Source organism: Biomphalaria glabrata, chromosome 6 (assembly GCF_947242115.1).
Source record: "Biomphalaria glabrata chromosome 6, xgBioGlab47.1, whole genome shotgun sequence".
NCBI classification, from domain to species: Eukaryota; Metazoa; Mollusca; class Gastropoda; family Planorbidae; genus Biomphalaria; species Biomphalaria glabrata.
Genome location: NC_074716.1, coordinates 20554648 through 20578594, shown reverse-complemented (window position 1 = coordinate 20578594; position 23947 = coordinate 20554648). Strand labels below are relative to the sequence as shown.

Below are 23947 nucleotides of genomic sequence, written 5' to 3'. Positions count from 1 at the left end.
GTGTCTGTTTGTCTTTGCTATCGGTGTCTTGTATCTCTTTTGTGATGGTAAAATCACAAAATCATGACACATCTTTCCATATAATCATATACCTGTACATCTTTCCATATAATCATATACCTTAACATCTTTCCATATAATCATATACCGGTACATCTTTCCATATAATCATATACATGTACATCTTTCCATATAATCATATACCGGTATATCTTTCCATATAATCATATACCGGTACATCTTTCCATATAATCATATACCGGTACATCTTTCCATATAATCATATACCTGTATATCTTTCCATATAATCATATACCGGTACATCTTTCCATATAATCATATACCTGTACATCTTTCCATATGATCATATACCTGTACATCTTTCCATATGATCATATACCTGTACATCTTTCCATATGATCATATACCTGTACATCTTTCCATATAATCATATACCTGTACATCTTTCCATATAATCATATACCGGTACATCTTTTCATATAATCATATACCTGTACATCTTGTCTTCGTATCTTTTAAACTCATCATTTCTTTCTATTTCCATTGTAGTGATTTAGACGTGATCAATTAATCTCTCTCACACACACACAAAACTCCTTTCCTTATTTATCCCTTTTACAATTTCTGAACTGATTATTGGACAACATTTCCTTGTGTGATTTGTTTTCATTTTTCGTAATGGCCATTAACGAGTGCGTCATTCCATTACACCGGAAAACATTTTCTGTTTTGACTGACAATAACTTTCAATTATCAAGTTCAAAACTAACAATCTCGTTTTAATGTGTGCTATGCGTATAGCTCAGTGTCCTCCATTAAGAGACCAGGCCATAGTGTGCCGATGACCTAGTGACCTATCATCGTCAATGTTAATATAAATACATATCATAACCTCATGTTAAACCATGTACTTGTAATACCACTCATGTTAACCGTGCATCTGTGTTAACCGTGCACTAATTAAGTAGCCTACTTATCATCATTTGTATCAACTGTCTACATCTTGTATCCTTGTGGCAACATCTAGTTATATCCTGAGTGATAGGCTACATCTAGTTATTTCCTTGATGTTATAGTTCGTTCATCGTGGTTCGATGATGACCACTTTCGTCATCCAGGGCCTATGTGGCAGGTCAGACCTAAGTTAGCCTGGAATGTTCGATTGTACACTGGACAGATTAGTCCTGCTGGAGGATGTGTCGGTTGTCTTGATTTATTTCTTTGACGCTTTTCTTCTGCCATCGCTTTTCTGTTCTTGTCCTCTTCAATGTTTGCGCCAGTTTGCAAGCGCAACGCCTTGATGCTGTAACAAAAAAAGTGCCTCCGTCTCCCAGGTGGACCAAAGTTGAAGGCTTCCAAAGACGCCTTGATTGTGTCCCTGAAGCGTTTTCTTTGTCCACCTTGTGATCGCTACCCTTTCTTTAATGGTCCATAAAAGAGTCTTCTAGGGAGTCTCCAGTCCCGCAGACGTGGCCTGCCCATCCAAGTGAGAATGCATAAAGACTGTGATTGCTTTGCAGGCACGCTTTTAGGAAGAATTCGGTGTCATGTATTTTGACTTGCCATTCAACATTCAGTTCTTTTCTGGGCTGGTCATGTGGAAGTAGTTCAGTTGTTGTTTTTTTTTTGTTTGTTTGTTGTTGTTTTTTTTGCATTTCTTCTGTACACTTTCCATGTTTCTGAGGCATACAGCAACGTGGGAAGGATAACAGCCCTATAGACTCCTAACTTAGTCTGTTTCACACATTTTTAGTCAAGTCTACCATAGGATGCAGTGGCCTTGGCGATTTGCAAGTCGATTTCATTATCGATGTTTTCGGTCCGGTCCAAGGGAGGTGAATCTGTCCACTGTATTTATTTCCTGCTCTTTTATCGTGGTGTTTGGACCCGAGTAGGCTTTACATAGAGCTGGCAAGTACAAGACTTCAGTTGTGTGTTTATTATGAGGCCGAAGTCTTAACATGCTCTTGAAAAGTTACAAACGATGCTCTGTAGATTAGTTTGGAGCAGGCAAATAGTCGTCAGCAAATAACAGGTCCCTGATTGTTGCTACTTTTGTTTTTGATTTCGCTTTGAGCCGACTCGGGTTGAATAGACCACCATCAAGTCTATATGTTAAATTTATTCCTTTGCTACCATTATCTCTGAATAGATCTGCCAGCATAGTGGAGAAGATGATACTGAACAGTGTGGGTGCTAGGACACAACCTTGTTTTAGCCCGTTGGATACTGCAAAGTCTCTGATGGTTCTCCACTCTTGTAAACACGAGCATTCATGCCATCATGAAATAGTCTCACCATGGTTAGGAATTGTTGTGGGCATCAGTAGACATGATCTTTCAGAGTCCTTCTCTGCTAACAGTGTCGAGAGCTTTTGTTAGAAATATTGAGAATAAGTCAGTATTCTGCTACTGTCATTTTTCCTGAAGCTGCCTTGTCGCAAAGATCATGTCAATGGTTACATGCTCTTTCTGAAGCTGCATTGACTTTCTGTTAGTAGTCCATGTTCTAAATAGTGTATAAGCCGAATTATAGAATACCTGCGAGCATTTTCCCAGTTGTCGCAGATTTGTCGGTTTCCTTTGTATAGTCATCATCATCATCTCATCTCTGCATGTGCTCCCTTCTGGGGTATAAGCCACCAACCAGCTTCCTCCAGGCCTCTCGGTTCTGGGCGAGTCTCTGCAACTGTCCCCACGTCTTGCCCATCTGCTTGGCATTTGCTTCCTCTTCCTCTTTCCTTGGGGGTTCCAGACTAGGGTTTGCCTTGTTATGTTGGGTGCAGGCTTGCAAAGGGTGTGACCTATCCATCTCCAGCGTCTCTGAAGGATATCTACTTCAATGGGCTGCTGTTTTGTTCTTTGCCACAGTTCCTCATTCGATATCTTGTCTGGCAAGCGGATCGTAAGAATCTTCCTCAGGCAGGTATTGATGAATTACTGGATTTTTTTTTTCATGGTGGTGATGGTGGTTCTCCAGGTCTCTGCTCCGTAAAGTAGTATCGGCTTAACAATGGTGTTAAAGAGCCTAATCTTGGTGGTGGTGCTTATTTCTCTAGATCCCCATGTGTTCTTCAGCTGATGGAAGGCTGCTCGAGCTTTACCAATGCGGGTTCTGACATCTACATCTGTTCCTTCATTGGTCTATGATACTGCCAAGATAGTTGAAGCTTTCCACCTCTTCCAGCGCCTCACCTTGGACTGTAATGGGTGTATTGTTGGATGTATCTTGAACACCTTGCTATTCCCTCTGTTTATGGTAAGATCCATTCTCAATGAATTGTCAGCAACAACGCTTATCTTTTCCTGCATCTGCTGCTGTGTATGAGAAAGAAGAGCCAAGTCATCTGCAAAGTCAAGGTCATCTAGCTGTTTCCACAGTGTCCACTGTATAGTATAGACTATAGATGGACAATTGTGGTAGGCTATTTTAAAAGTCTTGTGGTATACCGGTAGTCTCTTGTTCCCACATAAGTAAAAACAGCTCGTGGAGTCTTTCAGTCAGGGCTTGTCTGCCTTTTTATAGACCTACATCTAGTTAACTTCTGAGTGACAACTTTAGTTGCTTCATTAGGGCCTCATCTACTAGCATTCTGAATTTACATTGAAACACTTCCTGAGGCTTCTACTAGTCTAAACTTAGGCCTACTCGCGTCCACTCTTGATATTCATTATACTCAGACGCGTTATCTGGGCCCTGTCCACAGCGTCTCTTTCGCAGTCCCCGCTAATGATTGACCCATCACTGTCTATCTTCAATCTTGACAAGACCGGAACTGACCACTGGACGCAGCTATCGGACTCTCACGTGAATTAAGTTAATGTTGAATCAAGTTATTGTTTCTTTTTCTTTGTGATATTTTTTATAGCCACCCTCTTTTTTTAGCCCTACTTTCCCCTAGCAAGGTGTTACAAGATTACAATTAATTACAAATCTTTATTCTGCTCTTCAACTAAGAAATTAGAAAAACACACACACATATGCTCACCTGCTTCTCTTTAAGATTTCTGTACAAATTATCATTTTGTTTTGTTTCCTTTCTGATAGTTTTTAAAGTCACTTCATTTTCATGCAGAATCTTTTTTTTTTTAATCAGCTTTTCTTTTTAATGATACGTTATGAAGTTGCATGCATCGATGATTTCGTCCATCTGCCAAGCAGAAACGCAAATCACAAATCTTCAATTGTTGCCCTCACATTTTGCTAGCTACTTGTATCAGGCTATTGAATGTAGCACAAAGGTAGCTCTACAGGGCGAGAATATTGAAATCTTATTAATGCAAATCAAGGTTAGTAAATAGAACAGCTGCAATCCTTCCTCCCAACATCCAGTCTATATACACGTGTTGAGAGTCTTTCTTTGTAGCACAATAGGACAGTTTTTACACAGGGTAGAATGCCGCAGAAAGCGTTTTTCATACCCAATCCCATTTCCCCGTTTAATCTTTTTAAGAAAAGACTGCCGCAAAGTAGTTCTAAAAGTAGGAGATATATGAGGTCTAAATTATAGAAGGATATATAAGGTATATTTAAGGTCTAAATTATAGAAAGATATATAAGGTATATATAAGGTCTAAATTATAGAAAGATATATAAGGTATATGTAAGGTCTAAATTATAGAAAGATATATAAGTTATATGTAAGGTCTAAATTATAGAAAGATATATAAGGTATTTATACAAGGTCTAAATTATAGAAAGATATATAAGGTATATATATAAGGTCTAAAATATAGAAAGATATATAAGGTATTTATATAAGGTCAAAATTATATATAATTATTATGATTATTATTATATATAGTTAAATTCTTCTTCACTTCACATAACCCTTAGTCCTTTGAACAGTTGGGGCACCACACAAGATCTGTTGACCGTCTTTCTCCATTCCTCTCTTTGCCTTCGATAGAATTTTTCAATGACAGGCCTGTCCATTCTTTTATGTTGTCTTCCCTCACTTTCTCTTTCTGCCTCTTCTTCTTTTTCCTGGTACTGTTCCTGGAAGGTTTTTTCTAGCCCTGTTTCTAATCTCTTCATTTATGATGCGATTTTTGTAAGTGACACCTTGGATCTTTCTGAAGCATCTCAATTCCATTGTTAGGATCCTCCTCGGCCAAGATTCGCAAGCATATAAGAATGTGGTCGTGACTTTGTCTTCCATATTGTTTTAAGTTTTTCAAGTGAATAGTGCAATTCTGGTCAGTAGTTTAGGTTTGGTTTCTTTATCTGAGACGATAGCTCCGAGGTATTTAAAACTACGTACACTTGTCAGCATTTCGCCTCCAATAGCCTACTAATGTCTCTTTTAAAGCCCTGTTGGCTATTGGTCATTGATTTGCATACCATAAGCTGCGAAAGTCTTGTCTATGCGCATCACCAAGTCAGCTAGTTTTCTTCTGTCCCTGCCAGACCATCTATGTCGTCTGCAAATTCTTCCTTCAATGCATTCAGGATCTTTAGCCATCAAGAGCTTCTTCCGTTATCCTTTCAAAGGAAGATATTGAAAAGAGTTTGTGAAAGTAGCCTTGTAGTTCAGGGCGCTTCTGAGTCCACCCAGCTCTTATGGGTACCTGACATTAGTTGGTAAAAGTTAAGGCGGTTGGTTGTTGTGCTGACCACATGACACCCAATGTGTTTTTAAACCAGTCTCCAGTGCTGTTGTTGAAGTGCAGCGCACTAGTCTCTCAGATTGGCGCACTTATTTTAATTGATATACTTTCAAACAACAGTACAGTACATGTATCATTTATGGTGCAGTGGCTGAGTGGTAACGTGCTTGGCTTCTAATCCGGGGGTCCCGGGTTCTAATGCTGGTAAAAATTGTGATTTTTTAATTTCGGGATCTTCAGTGCGCTTCTGAGCCCACCCAGCTCTAATGAGTACCTGACATTAGTTGGGGAAAATAAAGACGGTTGGTTGTTGTGCTGGCCACATGACACCCTCGTTAACTGTGGGCCACAGAAACAAATGACCTTTACATCATCTGCCCTATAGATCGCAAAAATTAAGGTCTTAAAGAGGAACTTTACTTTTTCTTTACTTTTTGTATCATTTATCGACATCATTTTGTAAAAAAAACAAAACACAAATCTTAGTGAACGCTTGTGCCTATGAAGATTATTTAATAAGAGCCGTTAACAAAGGAATATGATGAACACCTTAATCTTGAACTACTTTGCACATAAATACGTTGGTTATCTAAATGTGCACATTTATATCGATTTTATACTCTGCTTAACACTGCTCTTCGTGCAGACCTGAACCAAAGATTATTCACTTGGGTATTCGAATCCAGAATGAATTTTGAACTTTTTAAGATCCCTAACACAGATACACTTAAACTAATACGGGAGCAGCTTAATGAAATAGCCACACATGAGGAACTCGAACACATTCTGATAGCAAATAGAGATCCCAAATTTATATCTTGCATAATGGGTTATTGTACATACTGCTGCTTTCCCGTCTTCCTAGGGCGTGTATTCTCTGCCAATTGAAGCTCATCACACACACACACACACACACACACACACAAAGAAACCGACTAGAAATTAGTGCTCTTCAGGATTTGCGGTTGCTACACACAAATGTTGAGCCAGACAACTAGCCTATATAGGCTACTAAAACCTATCACATTCATCCAAATCATATATTTATTTTTACAAAAGTTATAATTTCAATAATCATTTCATCAACTAAAGGTTTTTATTTGCATAATATGCATTCATGTATTTGTGTAGCTTTTTTTTATTAGGTGTCCGTGAGCACGTTTTGACTTAAAATGGGTCCATCTGATATAAGAAGAGCGAATGAGACGGTATGAGTTGTAAAACAAAAACATCTCTACATTAGTTGGACTACAAGCTCAAATTTCAAAGACAAACAGCGTTCAAATATTTAATTATGCTCTAACTGTAGGTCATTTGATTGTTACTAAAAAAAATTAGCCATATTATAACCCCCCCCCCCCCCCAAAAAAAAAAAAAAACGCACAAAAAGGAAAAGGAGTGCGGGGAAAATAACTTAAAAGTGGGTGCGGCACCTGGAAAAAAAACACCTATGGCCTTTGACCTTTCATCCATGCATATTTATATATCTTTGTACTTCTGTTCACGTGATACTAAAAGAAGGTGTGGCATAAAAATTGTTTGGGGTCTACTTTCTTACAAGTCGTTAGTTCAATTCGTCCTTGACCCAAACAAAATACATGCTTAAGTAGTTAGTAGGCCTATATTATTCTAACTCGTTAATCTTATTGTTTCAGCGTTATATAGTGTGGATTTTTTTTTCTGTGCTTCCACTGCACACAAATGTCTTTGATTTTAAAAAAATATACGAAATATAGATCTAGAAGTTTTTAGTAGGTGCAAGATATAGCCTACATTTTATTCATGTGGGTCTGAGCATGATAAAGTCATAAAGAATGCTATTCTATATAAAATCTGTTAGACCTAGATCAATAATTAGTCATAATTTAATTAGTGAAGTGGCCCTTATTACGTATTGGTATACCTAAACGCAGCTAGGGACGCATAATTTTTTTTGAAGATGGTAAAGCTAGACCTTAGCCTTAGTCCTTTGTACTTATGAACATAAATATTGCTAGTACTAATAGTTTGCATTTGGGCATTTTCATTTTTTTAACTGCGAAATTTGTTTAACGCCAAACTTCTTTGTCATCCACTACTGTGGTATTATTATGTATTGGCAAATCTGTGGTTTCCGCTGCCAGCCTACACACTTCCTAAATTATTGAGCCTGGTAGTCAGACAATTTGATCACCGCATCAAATTCTTTCTTCTTTGTTATAAAAACCTTAGAACAGCCTTAGAATCATGCCTTCTTCCGAATAAAAATAAAACCCAACATCCCACAGCCTAAATATTAGTTGAATCATAAATTTCGTTAGGTATGAATTACTACTGAAGTTTTATTTTAGAATAATAAAATGTTTAATGATAAATATAATAAACAAATAACATCGAAAGTGGCATTAAGTATGTCATAAACAGTATTAGCGTAATGATACATGCCAAACTATGTAGGAGCGTGTTGTGAAGTTGCGGGGGAGTGGCTTCGCGGCCTACAACCGCTTTTGTGGCCCACCGAGAGGCGGACTGTCAACACACACACATCGGATCTCACTCTCACACGACAAACCGCATGGCTTCGCGGCTGAACAGTCGGTGTGGCTTATGAGTAAACAGCCGCCGGCTTCCTTGAGTCTGGGCTATTACAGATAAACACGAAATAACTCACAAAAGGAAGATAAAGAAAAACAAACACATGCATTTACCTGCAGATTTGAAAGGTTTTAAACCATTTCAAGATAAATTTTACAACATGTCCGACTCAGACCTGGATTCCGTGTCTACAGGATTAAATGACCATCACGGAGATCAGCTCGTGAAAACTGGGAGCCCCAATTTCTTATGCTCTATCCTGCCATCTCATTGGAGATCCAATAAAACCCTGCCTATCCCTTTCAAAGTGGTTGCTGTTGGTGAAGTGAAAGATGGTACTAAAGTGTGTATTACTGCAGGCAATGATGAAAATTTTTGTTCAGAACTCAGGAATAATACAGCAACAATGAAAAATCAAGTGGCGAAATTCAACGATTTGCGATTTGTCGGAAGGAGTGGCCGAGGTAAGAATGCTTGTTTAGTTTAACTTTTCTTAATTAACATGTGGCATGTATATTTGCATAATGATTAGGCTATATTTTACATAAGATTAAACTAAAATTTCAACTTTCTTATTAATAAAAATAGTAATGGTAAGTTATGCCTTTAATTCAATTCTAGAGTCTAGATTTAGTCTACATATCAGCCTACTCCTATAGGCCTATAATACTCATAGACATAAAAGTTAGAAGGCTTATCTAGATTTAGCGTTATAATGTAAATGTATAGTCAATATTTTAATCTTGGCTTTGTTGATATAGATCTAGAATCTAGATAGATTTAGAATCTATAGGCCTACTCGATATCATCCTATAATCTATAAATAATATTACAAATAGCAATAGGCCTACTTTAATCATAAAGTTAGAGTTTAGAACCAAATCAGATCTTTCTACGTGCGTAGGCCTATATCAGCCTAGACTTTATTTAAATCTATAGATATCAAGATTTATTTTATAATTATATATAATTATTTAAAATAATATCTGTCTAGTTTTAAATCTAAACATTATAATTTATGTTACCAATAGTTTGAATTAAAAACACTAGAATCTACATTAGATAAGCACATATATCTATTCATCTACTTTCTTCTTGAAAAAATGCAACACATTTTCCGATATTGCATTAAACGTTTAAACATATAGATCTAGATCTATGTGTGTTATAAGTCGATGTGATGTTCTACAAAATTAATTCATCATCAACTAACTTGGGTTAAACCCAATCACTAGTATTCTGAAGCGGGCATTTTGACTGGGAATTTTTGCTTGTATGTAGGTCATTACGTTCTCTTTTAATATACACATTTATAAAGCGGTAGTAGGCCTATATACATAGATCTAGGTCGTAGCTACTCATAGACTAGTTGTGTGGGAGAGTGGCTACGTTTAAAGTTAACTAGAAGATCTGTTCTTGTTCTCAGTATTCAGTAGAGACCTACGAAAAACTTTACAAACAACATAGGCCTTGTAAGCACTTACATATTTTGTTAACATTCATTTCTCCGTCCTTCACGTGTCCAAACTGCCAGACAATATCATAATTGTTGAGATGTTAAACAAAAAGTTGTGACTATGGCTTTTTCATATCGTGGTTGTAATAGATCTCCTTATGAATGGTCTCAACACCCTGATATACAGTCTCTAGATATATTAGCATACGTATGTTATTCGTATCGAAGTTTAAACAAACCCCTTGGAAACATTTTTTTTTAGCATTGACAATTTGTGAGGGAAAGCAGTTCTGATAGAATGGAAAAGCACTAGCAACATAAATAATATAATAGGCCTTTTTTTTTTTTTTTTTTCAATTTGCCTGAAGCAACCAGAAAAACCTACGACTTAGCAGAGTATAATTAAGTCACTGATTAACATGCATGGCTACATTGACGCATGAAATGCGTTGGACGTAATTATCTTTTCTTTTGAAGTAACGTCTGTAATCTATAAGATATGAATAAAGAAATGTTTCTTAAAGTAGTGCTTTAAATATACCATATATAATATACCATATACCATAACAGTAAAACGATAACAAACGAAATGTAAAATCTGAACCACTAATTCACTCAAACATAACATGGTGAAAGTTGGCTATTATTCAATAACTTAATTGCCAAGGGTTCTTGTGTCTTTTTGGTTTTGTGATTGATGCCTTGTATGATCTCTTAGATGGTTAAATTATACTTCAAAGGGTGTTTTTAATGTTTGAAACATTTATTTTTATTTTCTATGTTCGAATTGGCATGCTTTTCAATTGCCAAATCCATGCCGATACAACTGATGTGAGCATGGTAAAACATTGACATGGCTTTTTATGCTAACACTAAATGAGGAAATTTTACTTTGTTGTCTTAATCCTTGTACTTTTTGGGTAATATGTTTTTGTAGTGGAATACGGCTCATGTCTATCAAAGCAATTAGGTTGTTTTTTTTTCCTTCCCCATTCTTTAGCGGTGAGTCTTTTTCAATTCAAAGCATCGCTTCACATTGTAGTCTATCATGAAGATATAAAAGAAGCCGATTCTTATTTTACGTGCATCTGTGAGCAAGGCTAGTTCATTGTAACACACTACTTACTTACAGTCGAGTGTTTTTTTAAAGTTCTTTGAAATTGAGCTAAACTAAGTAATCTACATCAATGAGTTTGTTATCAACAACAGGATAGCTAAGTCAATGGGCATCATGTCACGGCTGCAGAATAGAGTTTGGGACAATACCTTGCTGATTATCAATAGCCTACTGTTTAATACCAAAGCCCTAGTCTATCGGACATATGTGATCAGATCTCTGCCATATTTTGTGATGGTCATCTATAGAAGGCAGGAGAGCTGCAGGTCGTCCACTTTGAAGATATACTGATTGATTTAAGCGGCGACACAAAATCAACACACAAACAGTTGGTAGAAAGAAGCACTGGATAGATCCACATGCAGCGCAAGCATAAAGGAAGGGTCCTGAATTGCGGATGGCTCACACATCAGTTAGAAGGATGAAAGTGCTACAGCGCCTGGTGATTACAGATGCCCAACCCGTGACCGTAGTTGTGTATCAAGGATTGGCCTCTTAGTCACATGAGAAGTTGCAAAGGCAAAAAAGATTATCTCCCGAGACCTAAAATACCACAGACATAATCCAACTTCGCGACAGCAAGTCAACCCTATTGGTCTACTGGATACATAGTCATCGAAATGTATCATTCTTTGCGAGCTTGACTAACACACGCACATCTAGATCACTCTTTTACTCATCAGTTTGTTTTTTTAGTAGTGTTCAAGAAATATGGTTTATAGTTAGCGTGTCAGTAATGTTCGTTCCAACAGTCAGTGGCTCGCGTCATGATCAAGTATTGTATGGGATTTTACTGTGTCTGAGTAAAAGGGGGGGGGGGGAGGTTCGTGTTATCCCTGTTAATCTTGTAAGACTTATTCCTCTAGATTCTAGAATAATCTAGATCGTAATTATAATTGATTAGGGGTAAGTTAAGATGGGAAGGCATTCTACTTTACCACTTGCACAATTGCTGCCATTTTAAAAGGATAAACTATTTTCTTCCCGACGTTTGTAAAGTCAACGTGTTTGTCACGACGCACGTGTATATTTATACAAATCTTCCTTTATAGCAAACAATGAACACTCGAAGCTTGCCTAAATTGTATACCTCCGCTCCCTTTGCTTTGGGTACTCTAATGGTAAGATGACCAAATGAAGACGAATGATAGAATATGGGTATTAGTGACAAGAAAGGGATAGGGTGAACGGAGGACAGAGTATCAGTCAATAGACACGATTGTATATCTACCATACTTTAGAACAGCGTTTCTCAAACTTTGCCCCCCACCCCTCCCCGCCTCCAAAGGGAGAGAGTGAGACGTTTAGAAAAGATGCCCGCGAGATATTAAGGCAGTGTTTCTCTTTCTCGATTAGAAAACAACGGAACTTTTTTTTTTGGGGGGGGGGGGCAGCTTACCCCGCCCCCTCTCCCCGATAAAAAAAATCCTTGGTTCACTTTCTACTATTCCAATGATAGTCCTTTACACTTCGAAGACGATGCGCTAAATGTTCTTGAACATTTATTCAACTTACATTCGGAAATTCCCAAAAGCTATAGTCGTTTGAAGAATGCGATAGTCATGGCGATAGTCCTTTCCAAACCGATATTGCATATAGACCTAGATCTCTAGCCAAATTTAGATTTAGTTCATTTTTTACATGAAAAATGATAACGGTCAAATCCTATTTCAAAACGATTTTCTCGAATTTCTCTCCATTGCCCTACATCGTTATATTGACGACTTTAGCGAACAAAAATTAAAATGATTTGCGACGCTTGGCTTACAGCGCTCCACCAGACCCCCACCCCCGAGGGTAACCTGCTGATGCTTCAAAATATTTTTGACTAGTTAACACTTAAAAGGTTATCTATAAAATACTTGTTCAGACAAAAAAAAAAAAGACTAGATGGTCTAGGTTTTATGAACATTCATTACATACCTTTGTATTTTAAACAATGTAATTATATATGCAGAGAAAAAAAAACGGAATTGTGTTATAATTCTAGGTCTCTGAGTTTTATTTTCTTTTTTCATTACATTCGTAAGGTCTGAAAGGGGAACTTTATTTTATTTTTTTACATTCTTCAAAGTCTCCGGGACTCTACTGTGAGGGCTTACATTGCTCCACCAGACCACACCTGGCTAAAGGGAGTCCCGAAAGAATTTATTTTATAGTTGTGGGAGGGGTGTCACTGGTTACAGTTTGAGAAACACTGCTAGGCACAGAAAAGTAATATTTTTGAACAATTGTTTGTAAACATGTTGTACATGTTTCGGATGTTCCTTCAGAATTGAAGATAATTACTTCCTAGTCCAAACCTCCCGCAGGACGAGGGGGGTTGGGAGCGGAGAGGGTTTGAACCCGAGACCATCGATAAATCCGAACGACAGTCCAGCGCGCAAACCGCACCACCAGGCAGCCATCCAATTGATTCATTCACTGGGCTTTTTTTTTTTTTTTCAAAATAAAATTAGAAAAGAAAAAGTAAAGTGCCACTTCAAGACCTATAGGGCAGTAGATGTAAAGGTCATCTATTTCTATAGTCGACTGTAAACGAAGGTGTCATGTGGCCAGAACAACGACCAACTGCTTTACTTTTCTCAACTAATGTCAGGTACCCCGAAAAAAAAATCCCAGTCTTCACCCTCGGTTCGGAAGCCATGCCTTTTAGAACTCGGTTCCAAAATCAAAGTCGTCAAGTAAAATCATTACATTCTGGCATAGATATTGTCAATCTCAATTCATTCCATTTTTTTTTCAACCCTCCCTCCCTCTGTATGACAGACTGAATGTTAAATTTGTTAATTAGCATAAATTTGCTGAGTCCGTAGAACTACCCTCCCCTCCGCTTTTCTTTTGTGTATTGAACAATTCTCCTTCTGGCTTCCTTCTGGCTTGGTTTCTTTGTTTCATTTCCACACACACACACACTTTCAACTCTTTCTTCAATCTCACGCATGATTGATCACCACTAAATGTGGTGGACGGTGTGGCTGAGCTATTCATCAAATGTGCCAATTAAAACCAAGGGGAGTGAGGATAACGTATTAGCATGCATATATGTCGACTCCCTATATCGCTGACTAGATATCTATAGAGATAGATCGATACAGCTACATAGATAGATACAGCTATAGAGATAGATCGATACAGCTACATAGATAGATACATAGAGATAGATCGATACAGCTACATAGATACATATATCTTACTCATCTTATGACTCAGCCTATTTATATGATTACATGCTATTAACATGCGCATCCTAAGACTCAACAAAGTCATACAGACATGATCATTTCATTATGTTTTAGAAAATGTTTTTAAAATAATTATACTTCATTGTTTTTAAATCCATAAAGAATCTTAGGTCATTGCTTAGGTCATCGCTTAGGTCATTGCTTCAGATATATGTAAGGTGTGTCTATATTTATTGTTGTAGTTTTTTTCTGTTGCTCTGAGCTATTTAAAAAGTTCTATTTTGTTATATTACTAGTTTAGAACTTTAGAATGTGTCACTTGAATTATGACATGCATATATAATGTTTAGACCATAGGCGTATATATATAAGTCTATGGTGCAGACGTATTCCTTATTGTACCAACAGCTGTTTGTTTCATCGCTTAGACATTTGTTATAACATTACTTCAAGGAAGTAGAAAACAAGAAAATAAAACATTTTAAAAAATACTTTTAAAAAAAACAACAAGAAGAAGCTTATATTAAGTGTAATTGTATCAATTAGTGTGGGTCAGTCATGTCATTACATTTTAGGCTAATAGAAAGAAGGCTAACAATAAATCTGTGCAATTTTTTTTTTTTACTAATTGTTTTGGTTTAGAGCAATTTCATGCTTTTAGCTTTCTCAATGCGCTTTGATCCTATCATTTTTCTGGACCAGTTGGGTGTGGCAGAAATAACGTGTATGCCTACAAACTTTTTACCAGACAGACAGAGTGAGTTGATAGAAGCTTTGTAAATAGAAAGTAGGCTACCTTATTTTTCTTAGAGGGATAAGAAGTACTGATGCCTATTCTAGCTTGTTCTATTTTCCTATATTTACACTAGGCAAAAGAGTTGTTTCCCTTACGTATTGATTTACAAATCAGCACATTTCAGTGTTTTTAGGGACGATAACCCCATCGATCAACTTTTTTTTTCGTATACTGTGACTTGGCTGGAAAGTGATTTATTTTTAAAACTATTTACCTCTACGACAAGAGAGCGATCAAGAAATTCATCACTCCCTAGCTTTAGTGATGGTGCGTAAGTGTTTGTCTCTATGGTACATCAGACTTTCGCATTTCTATTAGTAATATCCAAGCCCGATGAGTCTCCGTGTAGTCTATATATAGTCTCTATATAGACATATCTACTTTATATTGGGAGAAGATCATGCTTAGAACAAATAAACACCAAGGTTTAATTCGCTTTGATGCTGAACACATCAGAATACGTCTTCAAGAGTTGCATTGAACCAAGCAGTTCAGATTTAGAGGCATACTTTCAAAGAAGACATTCGTTTTTTTCTACTTGCATGTTGTCTCCCTTTGTTGACAACCAGAGGTATACGAGCACCGGACCGGCAGACGTGGACCTGATCTTCCCATCCAATTGCACAGGTGTAATTTATTAGTTAGTCTTGATTGATTTTCGCTGGTACTTACTTTTTAGTCCGGAAAAATAAAATCTATATTTAATGTTAGTTTTTAAAGTAGCAACCAAAATTACATCGAAAAGAATTTTCCTGATCGTCGAAATTTTATCTAAGTAAAAATGTCATACACCTTGGTAGGCCATCCATTCGATGATTGATGAGTTATATATGCCAACGCTTAATATGTGTCGAAATTTGAAATGTTTGTATTTGGGTTCTTGTTTCAGCCAATCAAAATATGTGCATTCCATCTCAGCAGATGTGGTGCTCCTAGCCAGGAGTTACTCATCAGTCCCTTACCTATGTAAATCAAATCAATGTCCCCTCCATCTCCTGTGTCAACTTCAACATGCTCACTCACTGGATCGTGGACTTCAACCTGGATAGGCTTATGGTGAGAGCAAAACTGCCCCTCCCCCGCCCTTTTTTTTTTCCAAAGTGGTTTACCACATCGCGTAAGAAGTACTAACAAGTCTAATTGTGTGGTGTGGAGTTCGAACAAGTTACTTGGGAGATATCTCAAGAAGTTGAGCGAATAGGATATAACAACACTCTCCTCTCGTTGGCCACTTAAGGGACAAGCTCGAAGCCAAGAGGGAGCGATTGAGGAACGACTATGAGATAAATATGAATATTGTCACTACAACACTCTCGACCATAGAGGAAACCTCAGACCTTTCCAGTAGCAAACGTTTTTACACGGTCCTGGCGATAGTTCCAACCCTTCATCTACTTCTAAGCTAATGGTAAAATGACGCGTCCATACAACACGCGATATTTTAAAATAGTTTTTGAGTGTGTGAATTGAGGGTTCACTATGCCATTGTTTTGTGAGTGATTTTGTTCTCAGAAAATGTTACGATGTCGACTACGCCTGCTGGTCTAGTGAAAGTTGAAAGTGTTGGGTGAGATCAGGGTTTTAAATATAGGCCTACATACGCTAGACAATTTCTTGATGTCAGCAAGTGCTCACTTACCCCGCCCTGCCCCACCGAGCATTTGAAAGAATATACGCGTATCGTAGAGAGGAAAAAAAGCCAAAGTGGCATCAAAACCAACGCTCTCAACATCTCTCAACTTCCTTGTAAGAAAATCAATGGCTCCAAGTGTACACAGCCAAACGACACGCGGTATTGATCCGACCACTGCCCTAATTATCATTCCCAGTAGCTCTTTCTTTTTGTGTGTCCACCCTTGACGTCGGTTCTCATTGTCCTGTGGTCTGTGGGTTTCGCTGCCATTATTCATAGTCAGCCTTTTCCCAAACTACAACCCTACCCCCCTTCCTCAAGACTTTTTTTTTCTTTCTCCCTCCAGTCCATTTAATCTCCGCTCCCCAACCCCCCATATCTGATTAAAAGGGGAACAGCGTGTTTGGGGAAAAAAGCGCTTATAATTAATGTTGAGAGTTGTCTCTTCCTGGTCTAATAAACTAAGATATGCTGGCTTTGGAAAATCTAGATCATGCTCATCAACAGAGATGGAGTGTCTTCCTAGATCTACATATAGTTAATAATAGACAAACAATGGGAAGAAGAAAAACTGATTTGACCATATTTTCAAATACTTGTAATATCAGTGTCTTATTTGTTTTGAGCATTTCATGATTAACATAGGCCTATATAAGAAAATAATAGTTTAAAGTAAGTGTGTGTGTCATGAGATGTGTATATATATATATATATATATATATATATGTGTGTGTGTGTGTGTATAAATTGTTTTGTTTTTAATAAAATATTACATTGTAGCCCTATTAGGTCCTATATTTACATTTGATTTTGATTAGGTTATAGAATGTAGGTTTATGAAAATAATTTAATTATTTAAAAAATAATAATTTTTCTTTCCCCAGGCAAAAGTTTTACTTTGACTATTTCTGTTTTTACCAACCCACCTCAAATAGCACTTTACCAGAAAGCTATAAAAGTAACAGTAGATGGACCAAGAGAACCTCGGAGCAAACCTAGTAAGAAACATGGTGTTAGAATATTAACAGTAACACTTAATCATTTATCAAAACAAGAGTTTAGCCTACTCTCTCTTTTAATTAAAAAAAAAACTCATTCTAGGAATGTTAATCAATGTTATTTAAATATGTTTATTCTTAGAATTACACACAGATGATCGGCACATTCATCGTCCCAGTCCTGTGGATGTTAGCCTGAAGCGTCCAATTATACCTAATCCTTTAAGAGAACATCAGTTATCCCACCTAGCTGACCTAGAAGTTCTTCGCCAGCAGCATGCTAATGATGTTACACACTTGGACACCAGAAATCATTTGAATGACTTCAACAGGAACTATGGTGATCACTCTCATCATCTAGATCAGTCACATCGAATTCTTTCCCAAAATCAAACAACAGATTCTGAGTCAGGTTTGGAGTCCCATACTAATGAAGTTCTAACTGAACCTAGTGAACAAATTTCCCCTACAGGTTAGTGGCTTTTATTTGGTTGTTAATAAAACATTAAAACATTATTTTTCTTTTTTATTTTCATACTAGAACACAGTAAAACTATCCAATGTATTTTTTTTCTTAACCTGTATTAAGTTTTTTTTTTAGATTACAGGACTATTTTCATTTTAAAGATAAATACTATATAATGTATTAATGATCTTTCCAATAAAAAGAAACTTGTTAACATTTTGTTATAATTGAAATTCACCAAAATATAAAAAAAACAATAAAAATTGACTTACTTATGACTTTTTAGGTCAGAGGTCATGGAGCTATGATCCACCTTTCAGTAATGAAACTATTCACCATGTTACTCGAGATGAACATTTAAGTATAAAAGGTATTGGTAGCTCACTATTATAATTGATATTTCTATTGGTAGCTAAATATGAAATATTTTATTGGTAATAAAGTTCCCCTTTCAGACCATGTGGTCTGTCTATAGGGCAGATGAGGGTGCCATGTGGCCAGCATAATGACCAACTAATGTTGGTTACCCATTAGAGCTGGTTGGACTCAGAGGTGCCCTTAAGATCCCAAAATTAAAAATCCCAGTGGTTACCAAGATTCAAACCCAGGACCCTCCTGTTCTGAAGCCAAGTGCTTTACCACTCAGCCTCCATTTTATTGGTAGTAAATACACAAGTTTTGTTTTGGTTACTCATTTTTTAAATTTTGTGTTCACCAGTTAGCATTCATCATCAAATATATTTTTTGTTAAGAAATTTTTAAAAATTATTTCAAATTATAATTTTCTATCTTAAGAATGTCAATTGCTATTATACTCATCTATCTCCAGATACATCCAGTGATGTGCCAGATCATGATGAAAGAATGGAAGCATTGTCTGTATCTTCTAGCTATGACTCTAGATCTGCTGGACTGACTTCTTATCATAGAAAGAATCCATTTAGCAATATTTCACCTAAGTCTCCTGTTGCGCCATGTTCTGACCCTAGATTGTCAGTTTATGACAGACATGAACCATCACCATTTTCAGTCTTAAGCTCATCATCAGAAGATCGTTTGGAATCATATCACCATTCAATCCAAATTACTGAAGACAGACAGTCTCATTTGTCTGATGAAAGATTGGTTAGACACTACGATTCTGAAAGACTAACTAACAGATATGAACCTTTGCTGCCAAAGCAGCTATCTGAAGAGAGATTAGCTAGTCATTATGATTCTGGACCTTATCTTACAAATGAAGACAGGTTAATAAACAGATACAATGTTGGGTCTGTTCACTCTCCTGATGAAAGGTTGACCATTCGTTATGAAACAGGACAACAGCATCTAGGCAATGAAAGATTTGATCTTAAAAAAGCTTTATCTTCTAGATTTGCAAGATCAGGCTTTGAGCCATTTTCTAAATGTAATTTGCCTTCTCAGCTGACAGCTCAACATCCAGGAGAAGGAGATTGTGACAGAAGATTTCCTTCAACTTTTTATCCAACTTCTCAATCTCCAAATCAAATTCCTTTAGAAGAAAACTTTTTCTCTACAAACCGAAATCGCTCATCTGGATTTCTAGATGTCAATAGATCCATGATACCCGAATCAGTTGACACCAAATCTAGAACTTTTGAGAACCCTAGAATTTTATTTCGATCTGATCCAAGAACTCAAATTTCTACTCTTTATCCTGTTTATGGCTCACGGCTTGGTTCAGAAAACACTGCCATTAATTTTTCTTTATCTGAGAGCAATGACAACATTATGGTTCTTCCAGAAAATCAAATCAGAATTTTACAGGAATCTGGTCATAGCCTACACTCCAATCAAGGTGAATCTGATATAAAGTCATACCGAGCACTTGATCCAATTCATGCTGGTCGAAACCTTTCTCATTCCAATTTTCCTATCCTGACTATCTCATCAGTAAGTAATTCCAGTGACACCCTCTCTTACCTTTCTGTGTCACCATCTCATTTTCTACAGAGTTCCTTTATCTATCCTCAAAAATATCAACCAAATCAGTTAATAATACCTGCTGGTGAAAAAACGTATGAAATTTTGGGCTATCAGAAATCCAATAACAAAAGTGAGTTGAGTGAGGAATATCAAGACCAGTCACGATCATCAACTGATGCCAAATATTTCAAAAGGCGTCTTTCCAAAAATCATGAAGATAAAATGTTAGATCCAGTCACTCCCAATGAAACTGGGGAAATGGAAAAAAAGATTTATGATCATGGGTCATCTAAGTATGTGAAGAATAGTCGACCTATAGAACGACCCATTCCAATAGTCCTATCCTCCACAACAGTCACAAATAAAAAAATATCAGTTCATGGAGAGGGCACTGTAGAGACATCTAGCAGTGACCATGTGCTGTCACCATTGTCTTCATCTCAAGAGTGGAGGTCAGCCAACAGTAGACAAAATAGTGAGGAGCATACTGACATGATAAGTGTATGGCGACCTTATTGACATTTTCAATTAAATTCATATTTAAACAAAATGTAACAAACAAAAATTGGGGATAGGAAAATTCTTCACACACAAGATTCACTGATAGAAAAAATAATGTAAGAAAAACATGAAAATAAAATGAAACAAACTATTTCTAGTATTATCATTACATGTACTACATCTAAATAAGAGTACCAATACATAGTTCTAAATAGATATTTTCTAATTATAATAATATTGGAAGTAAGAATTTAAAGCTTTAATTCAATTATTTGATCCACAGAAATATGTTTTTTTTTTTGTTTGTTTTTTTATAGACTTTTTATTATCTGCCCCTCATGTACATTTTACCCCCACCCCTTGATTTTTCTCTAATTTGTTTTTTTGAAAAAGTAATTGTTGTAACCAAGTTTGTTTGTTTTGGTCGTTTTTTGTACACTGTTGATGTCACCATGACTTTCACTCAATGTTCCACACATGTCTATCTACAATACACTGGTCACTTTCTACATTTCCAGTTGAGTTGACCGTCATATATGTTGCTCCAGTATTGGTGAATGACATTCTGACATAGTTTGGGATCCATCTGACTTTAAAAAACATTCTTCTGTTCCAATGAGCTTCTTATGGAGGTAGAAATCCCGTGAAAATAGGAAATATCCGATGCTCCATGCAACGAAAAGTCCAGACATGACCAGAGTTTCGCCTTGACATCCAAATGTCACAAAACTTGGAACATTGTGTTCAATAGAATAAAGTGGAACTTAGTATTAATATAGTTTGTGCATATTTAATTCAATGATATTTATCTATCTGGTGCCATGAGAATTAGCCATAGAATAATAGCCAATAAAATAATCCAAATGTTTTCTAGAGTATGTACTTTTATTTGTTTATATTTCACTCAATGATATTTATAAAATCTAGTGCCATGTTTTTAAATATACATTTGTTCAACTTTTGGAAATTCAATCAAAATTTGTACTTATGAAACTACTTGTACTTATGAAACTATTTTAGTCAATTAAAACTGTAAATGTCACCACTTGAGTATTTCTTTTTTTCTGACACCATGTAGAATCATTGTGTTATACAATTAACAAAACCAGTGTTGATGAGACATTTTAAGAACTCCATTTATTATAGAAACACAAACGGAGTCGCATTGACGCTTTAGTATGCAAATGTATATACATTCCAATATGTTACATACACTTAGATATTTCTTTATACTTGTGGTATAATCCTGGATAATGAAGTAAAACTGCAAGCAAGACAAAGTACTTCCAACTTAACAGACGTCAATGTACGAAAACAAGCCACTAGTGGAGTTTCTATGTGACATTGCATACAAATTAACTTTATGAAAGTTTTGTGTAAATCTGACAAGTATGGAAGTATCTTTGCGTGTTTTTGAAGTGCATTTTTGGAATTTAAAAAAAAAAGCTATATTTTGAAATTATTCATTTTAGCTTATTATAATGTTTGCCTAATCCTATTTCAAGATCTCTCGAAAGTGTTTCCTGCAAAATGACAGAAAAATAACGAGAACATTGAAATAACAAAAGTATTTCCTTTATTCATTTTTTACGATATCGAAGTAGTTCTTGCAAAATGACTGAAACAAAATGTTTTTTTCCGTGCTATTTTTGTTGAGTTGACTGTCTGTGTTAACCAGACGACATGACGCTGACTGTTTGTCTGTGTTAACCAGACGACATGACGCATGCTAACATTTACCTTCACTAGCCTAACTCACTATCATCATCACTCCTTTGAGTTCCTCGTGGAACATAGGGCCTCGACAAAAACACGCCACTCTCCACGGTCTCTTGCTAGTTTTTTGATGGTTTCACAGCTCTTCTCGGCTTCTTCTAGTACACTGCTTCGCCATGTTCTTTTTGGTCTTCCTCTGCGTCTTGTTCCCTGGGGGTTCCACTCTAAGGCCTGCCTAGCTCTGTTGCTGGTATCTTTTCTTAGGGTGTGACCAATTCATCTCCACTTCCTCTCTAAGATCTGCACTTCTATATTTTTCTGTCCACTCATCTCCCACAGTTTGGTGTTTTCTACTCTCTATCACAATATATATTTCACCATCACTAGACTATCTTTAACGTTCTGTGTTTCAAGGTCATTCGTCGTCACAGAAAAGTAAAAAGTAAACAAATTCATCAAGCGTTGGATCTGTGTAGGCCCTATGTTGTTTTTATTTAAAAGTTCGCATTTCAGACCTTGTGATGTAAAGATCACCTGTTTCTGTGGCCTACGGTTAACGAGGGTGTCATGTGGGCAGCACAACGACCAACAGCCTTTACTTTTTCCCGACTAATGCCAAGTCCCCTTAAGAGTTAGGTGGACTCAGAGGCGCCCAAGGATCCCGAAATTAAAAATACAGGATTAGAACCCGGGACCCTCGGTTCGGAAGCCAAGCGCTTTACCGCTCAGCCACCGATCCTCCTGTTTTTATTTGCATCTATATTAAAGCTGTATTCTTTGCAGGCAACATTATATAATAGGAATACATCTTTCCTCGCTTTTGACCGTAGGCCTAATGCTTACTCTACACCAGGGGTGGGCAAATAACGGACTGCGGGTAACATGCGGCCCGCAGAAGTGTTTTATGCGGCCCGCGAATACCTACAGAAATCAAGTATATACAAATAAAAATGCAAATATATTAAAAATAATATCTATAAATTATTGAAACTGTCTCATTACAAAAAGTTTCAAGTAAACAAAGATTATGCTTATTGGCTATACTTCAATACACTCAGTCTAAGACACAATCTCTAGTCAGTATTTATTCAATGCTATGAAGAACTGTGTTGAGTGTTGGGTATGCTTGGAACAAGATGGCAAGTAACAACTGATGAAGCTCGATCTTTGACTGAGAAAAACAGTAGTTGTTTTTTTTATTTAATAAAGAATATCCCAACCATAAACTGTAAATAGGAAACTGCACTAAGCTGCGTAAAATATAAACGTATTACTGACTACAACATACTACTAACCAAAATAATCTGAGGTAAGGGTCTTAACCACAGGTAGTTCCGACAAGTACATGAAGATTTAGAAACAAAATATTCCGATGTATCCGCTGGCTTAGCATGGGCAAGGTTAAGAGAAGAATATAAAATCCCAAGGAAGAAAGGTGTATATAAACATTGACTGTGACTTTGTAACTAATATTTCTAGTGAAGAGTGGAAAACAGATTTCATGTTTATCATAATTGCTATTGCAATGAGTTGTTTACATATGAAATGTAAGTGCATGTTAAATCTTTTCAAACCAAGATGCCCTCCATTTCTCCAGGCTAACAAAAGAAAACGCGTTTTGTCATTTTCCTTTGCTGAAAGGTTGAAACTATTTCTAGTGAAATGATTCAAAGTACAAGACTTGTTTATATTCCTTAATTGTGAAATGCAAATTTTATGAAGCTGTATTTACACACTTTAAAAAAACTTTGCTGCTAAACGTACACATTATTTGGGTCCAAATACATCTGTAAGTATTTATTGTGGGAACTAAACAAGTGTAATCGAAGGTCGATAGTGACTGACTGTCATTTGACAGCAGTCACAAGGATAAAAACTAGTGAGCTAGTTTCACAGTTCCGGAACGAGTCTTAACAGTTAAATACTTT

General features: G+C 36.5%; 1 protein-coding gene and 1 long non-coding RNA gene across 3 annotated transcripts in view; one reads left to right on the top strand and one right to left on the bottom strand.

Moving 5' to 3' along the window:
- LOC129926819 (uncharacterized) overlaps positions 1-8416 on the bottom strand; it is a 28418-nt gene extending 20002 nt beyond the window's left edge. The window contains exons 1-2 of the long non-coding RNA XR_008778572.1: positions 8318-8416; positions 4010-4171 (exon numbers count right to left, since the gene is read on the bottom strand). This is a non-coding gene — a long non-coding RNA (uncharacterized LOC129926819). The remainder of the gene's footprint in view (positions 1-4009; positions 4172-8317) is intronic.
- On the top strand, positions 7709-21345 carry LOC106059914 (uncharacterized). Of its 2 annotated transcripts, none has more exons than XM_013217615.2 (5): positions 7709-8668; positions 17276-17389; positions 17532-17861; positions 18142-18225; positions 18685-21345. In XM_013217615.2, the coding sequence occupies exons 1-5, from the start codon at positions 8308-8310 to the stop codon at positions 20319-20321; spliced, it is 2526 nt and encodes an 841-aa protein (XP_013073069.2). In that variant the 5' UTR covers positions 7709-8307; the 3' UTR covers positions 20322-21345. The 2 variants fall into 2 exon arrangements, with proteins under 2 accessions (XP_013073069.2, XP_055889075.1); XM_056033100.1 differs by lacking the exon at positions 7709-8668 and adding an exon at positions 14362-15385.
- The last annotated feature ends 2602 nt before the right edge of the window (positions 21346-23947 follow it).

What these genes read in the sequence shown, in the direction of transcription:
- LOC106059914 (XM_013217615.2), top strand. Translation starts at nt 8,308, where the DNA reads ATGCATTTACCTGCAGATTTGAAAGGTTTTAAACCATTTCAAGATAAA. An exon ending in AGAACCTCGGAGCAAACCTA is followed by an intron (nt 17,390 to 17,531) that starts GTAAGAAACATG and finishes GTTTATTCTTAG; the next exon opens with AATTACACACAGATGATCGG. An exon ending in TGAACATTTAAGTATAAAAG is followed by an intron (nt 18,226 to 18,684) that starts GTATTGGTAGCT and finishes ATCTATCTCCAG; the next exon opens with ATACATCCAGTGATGTGCCA.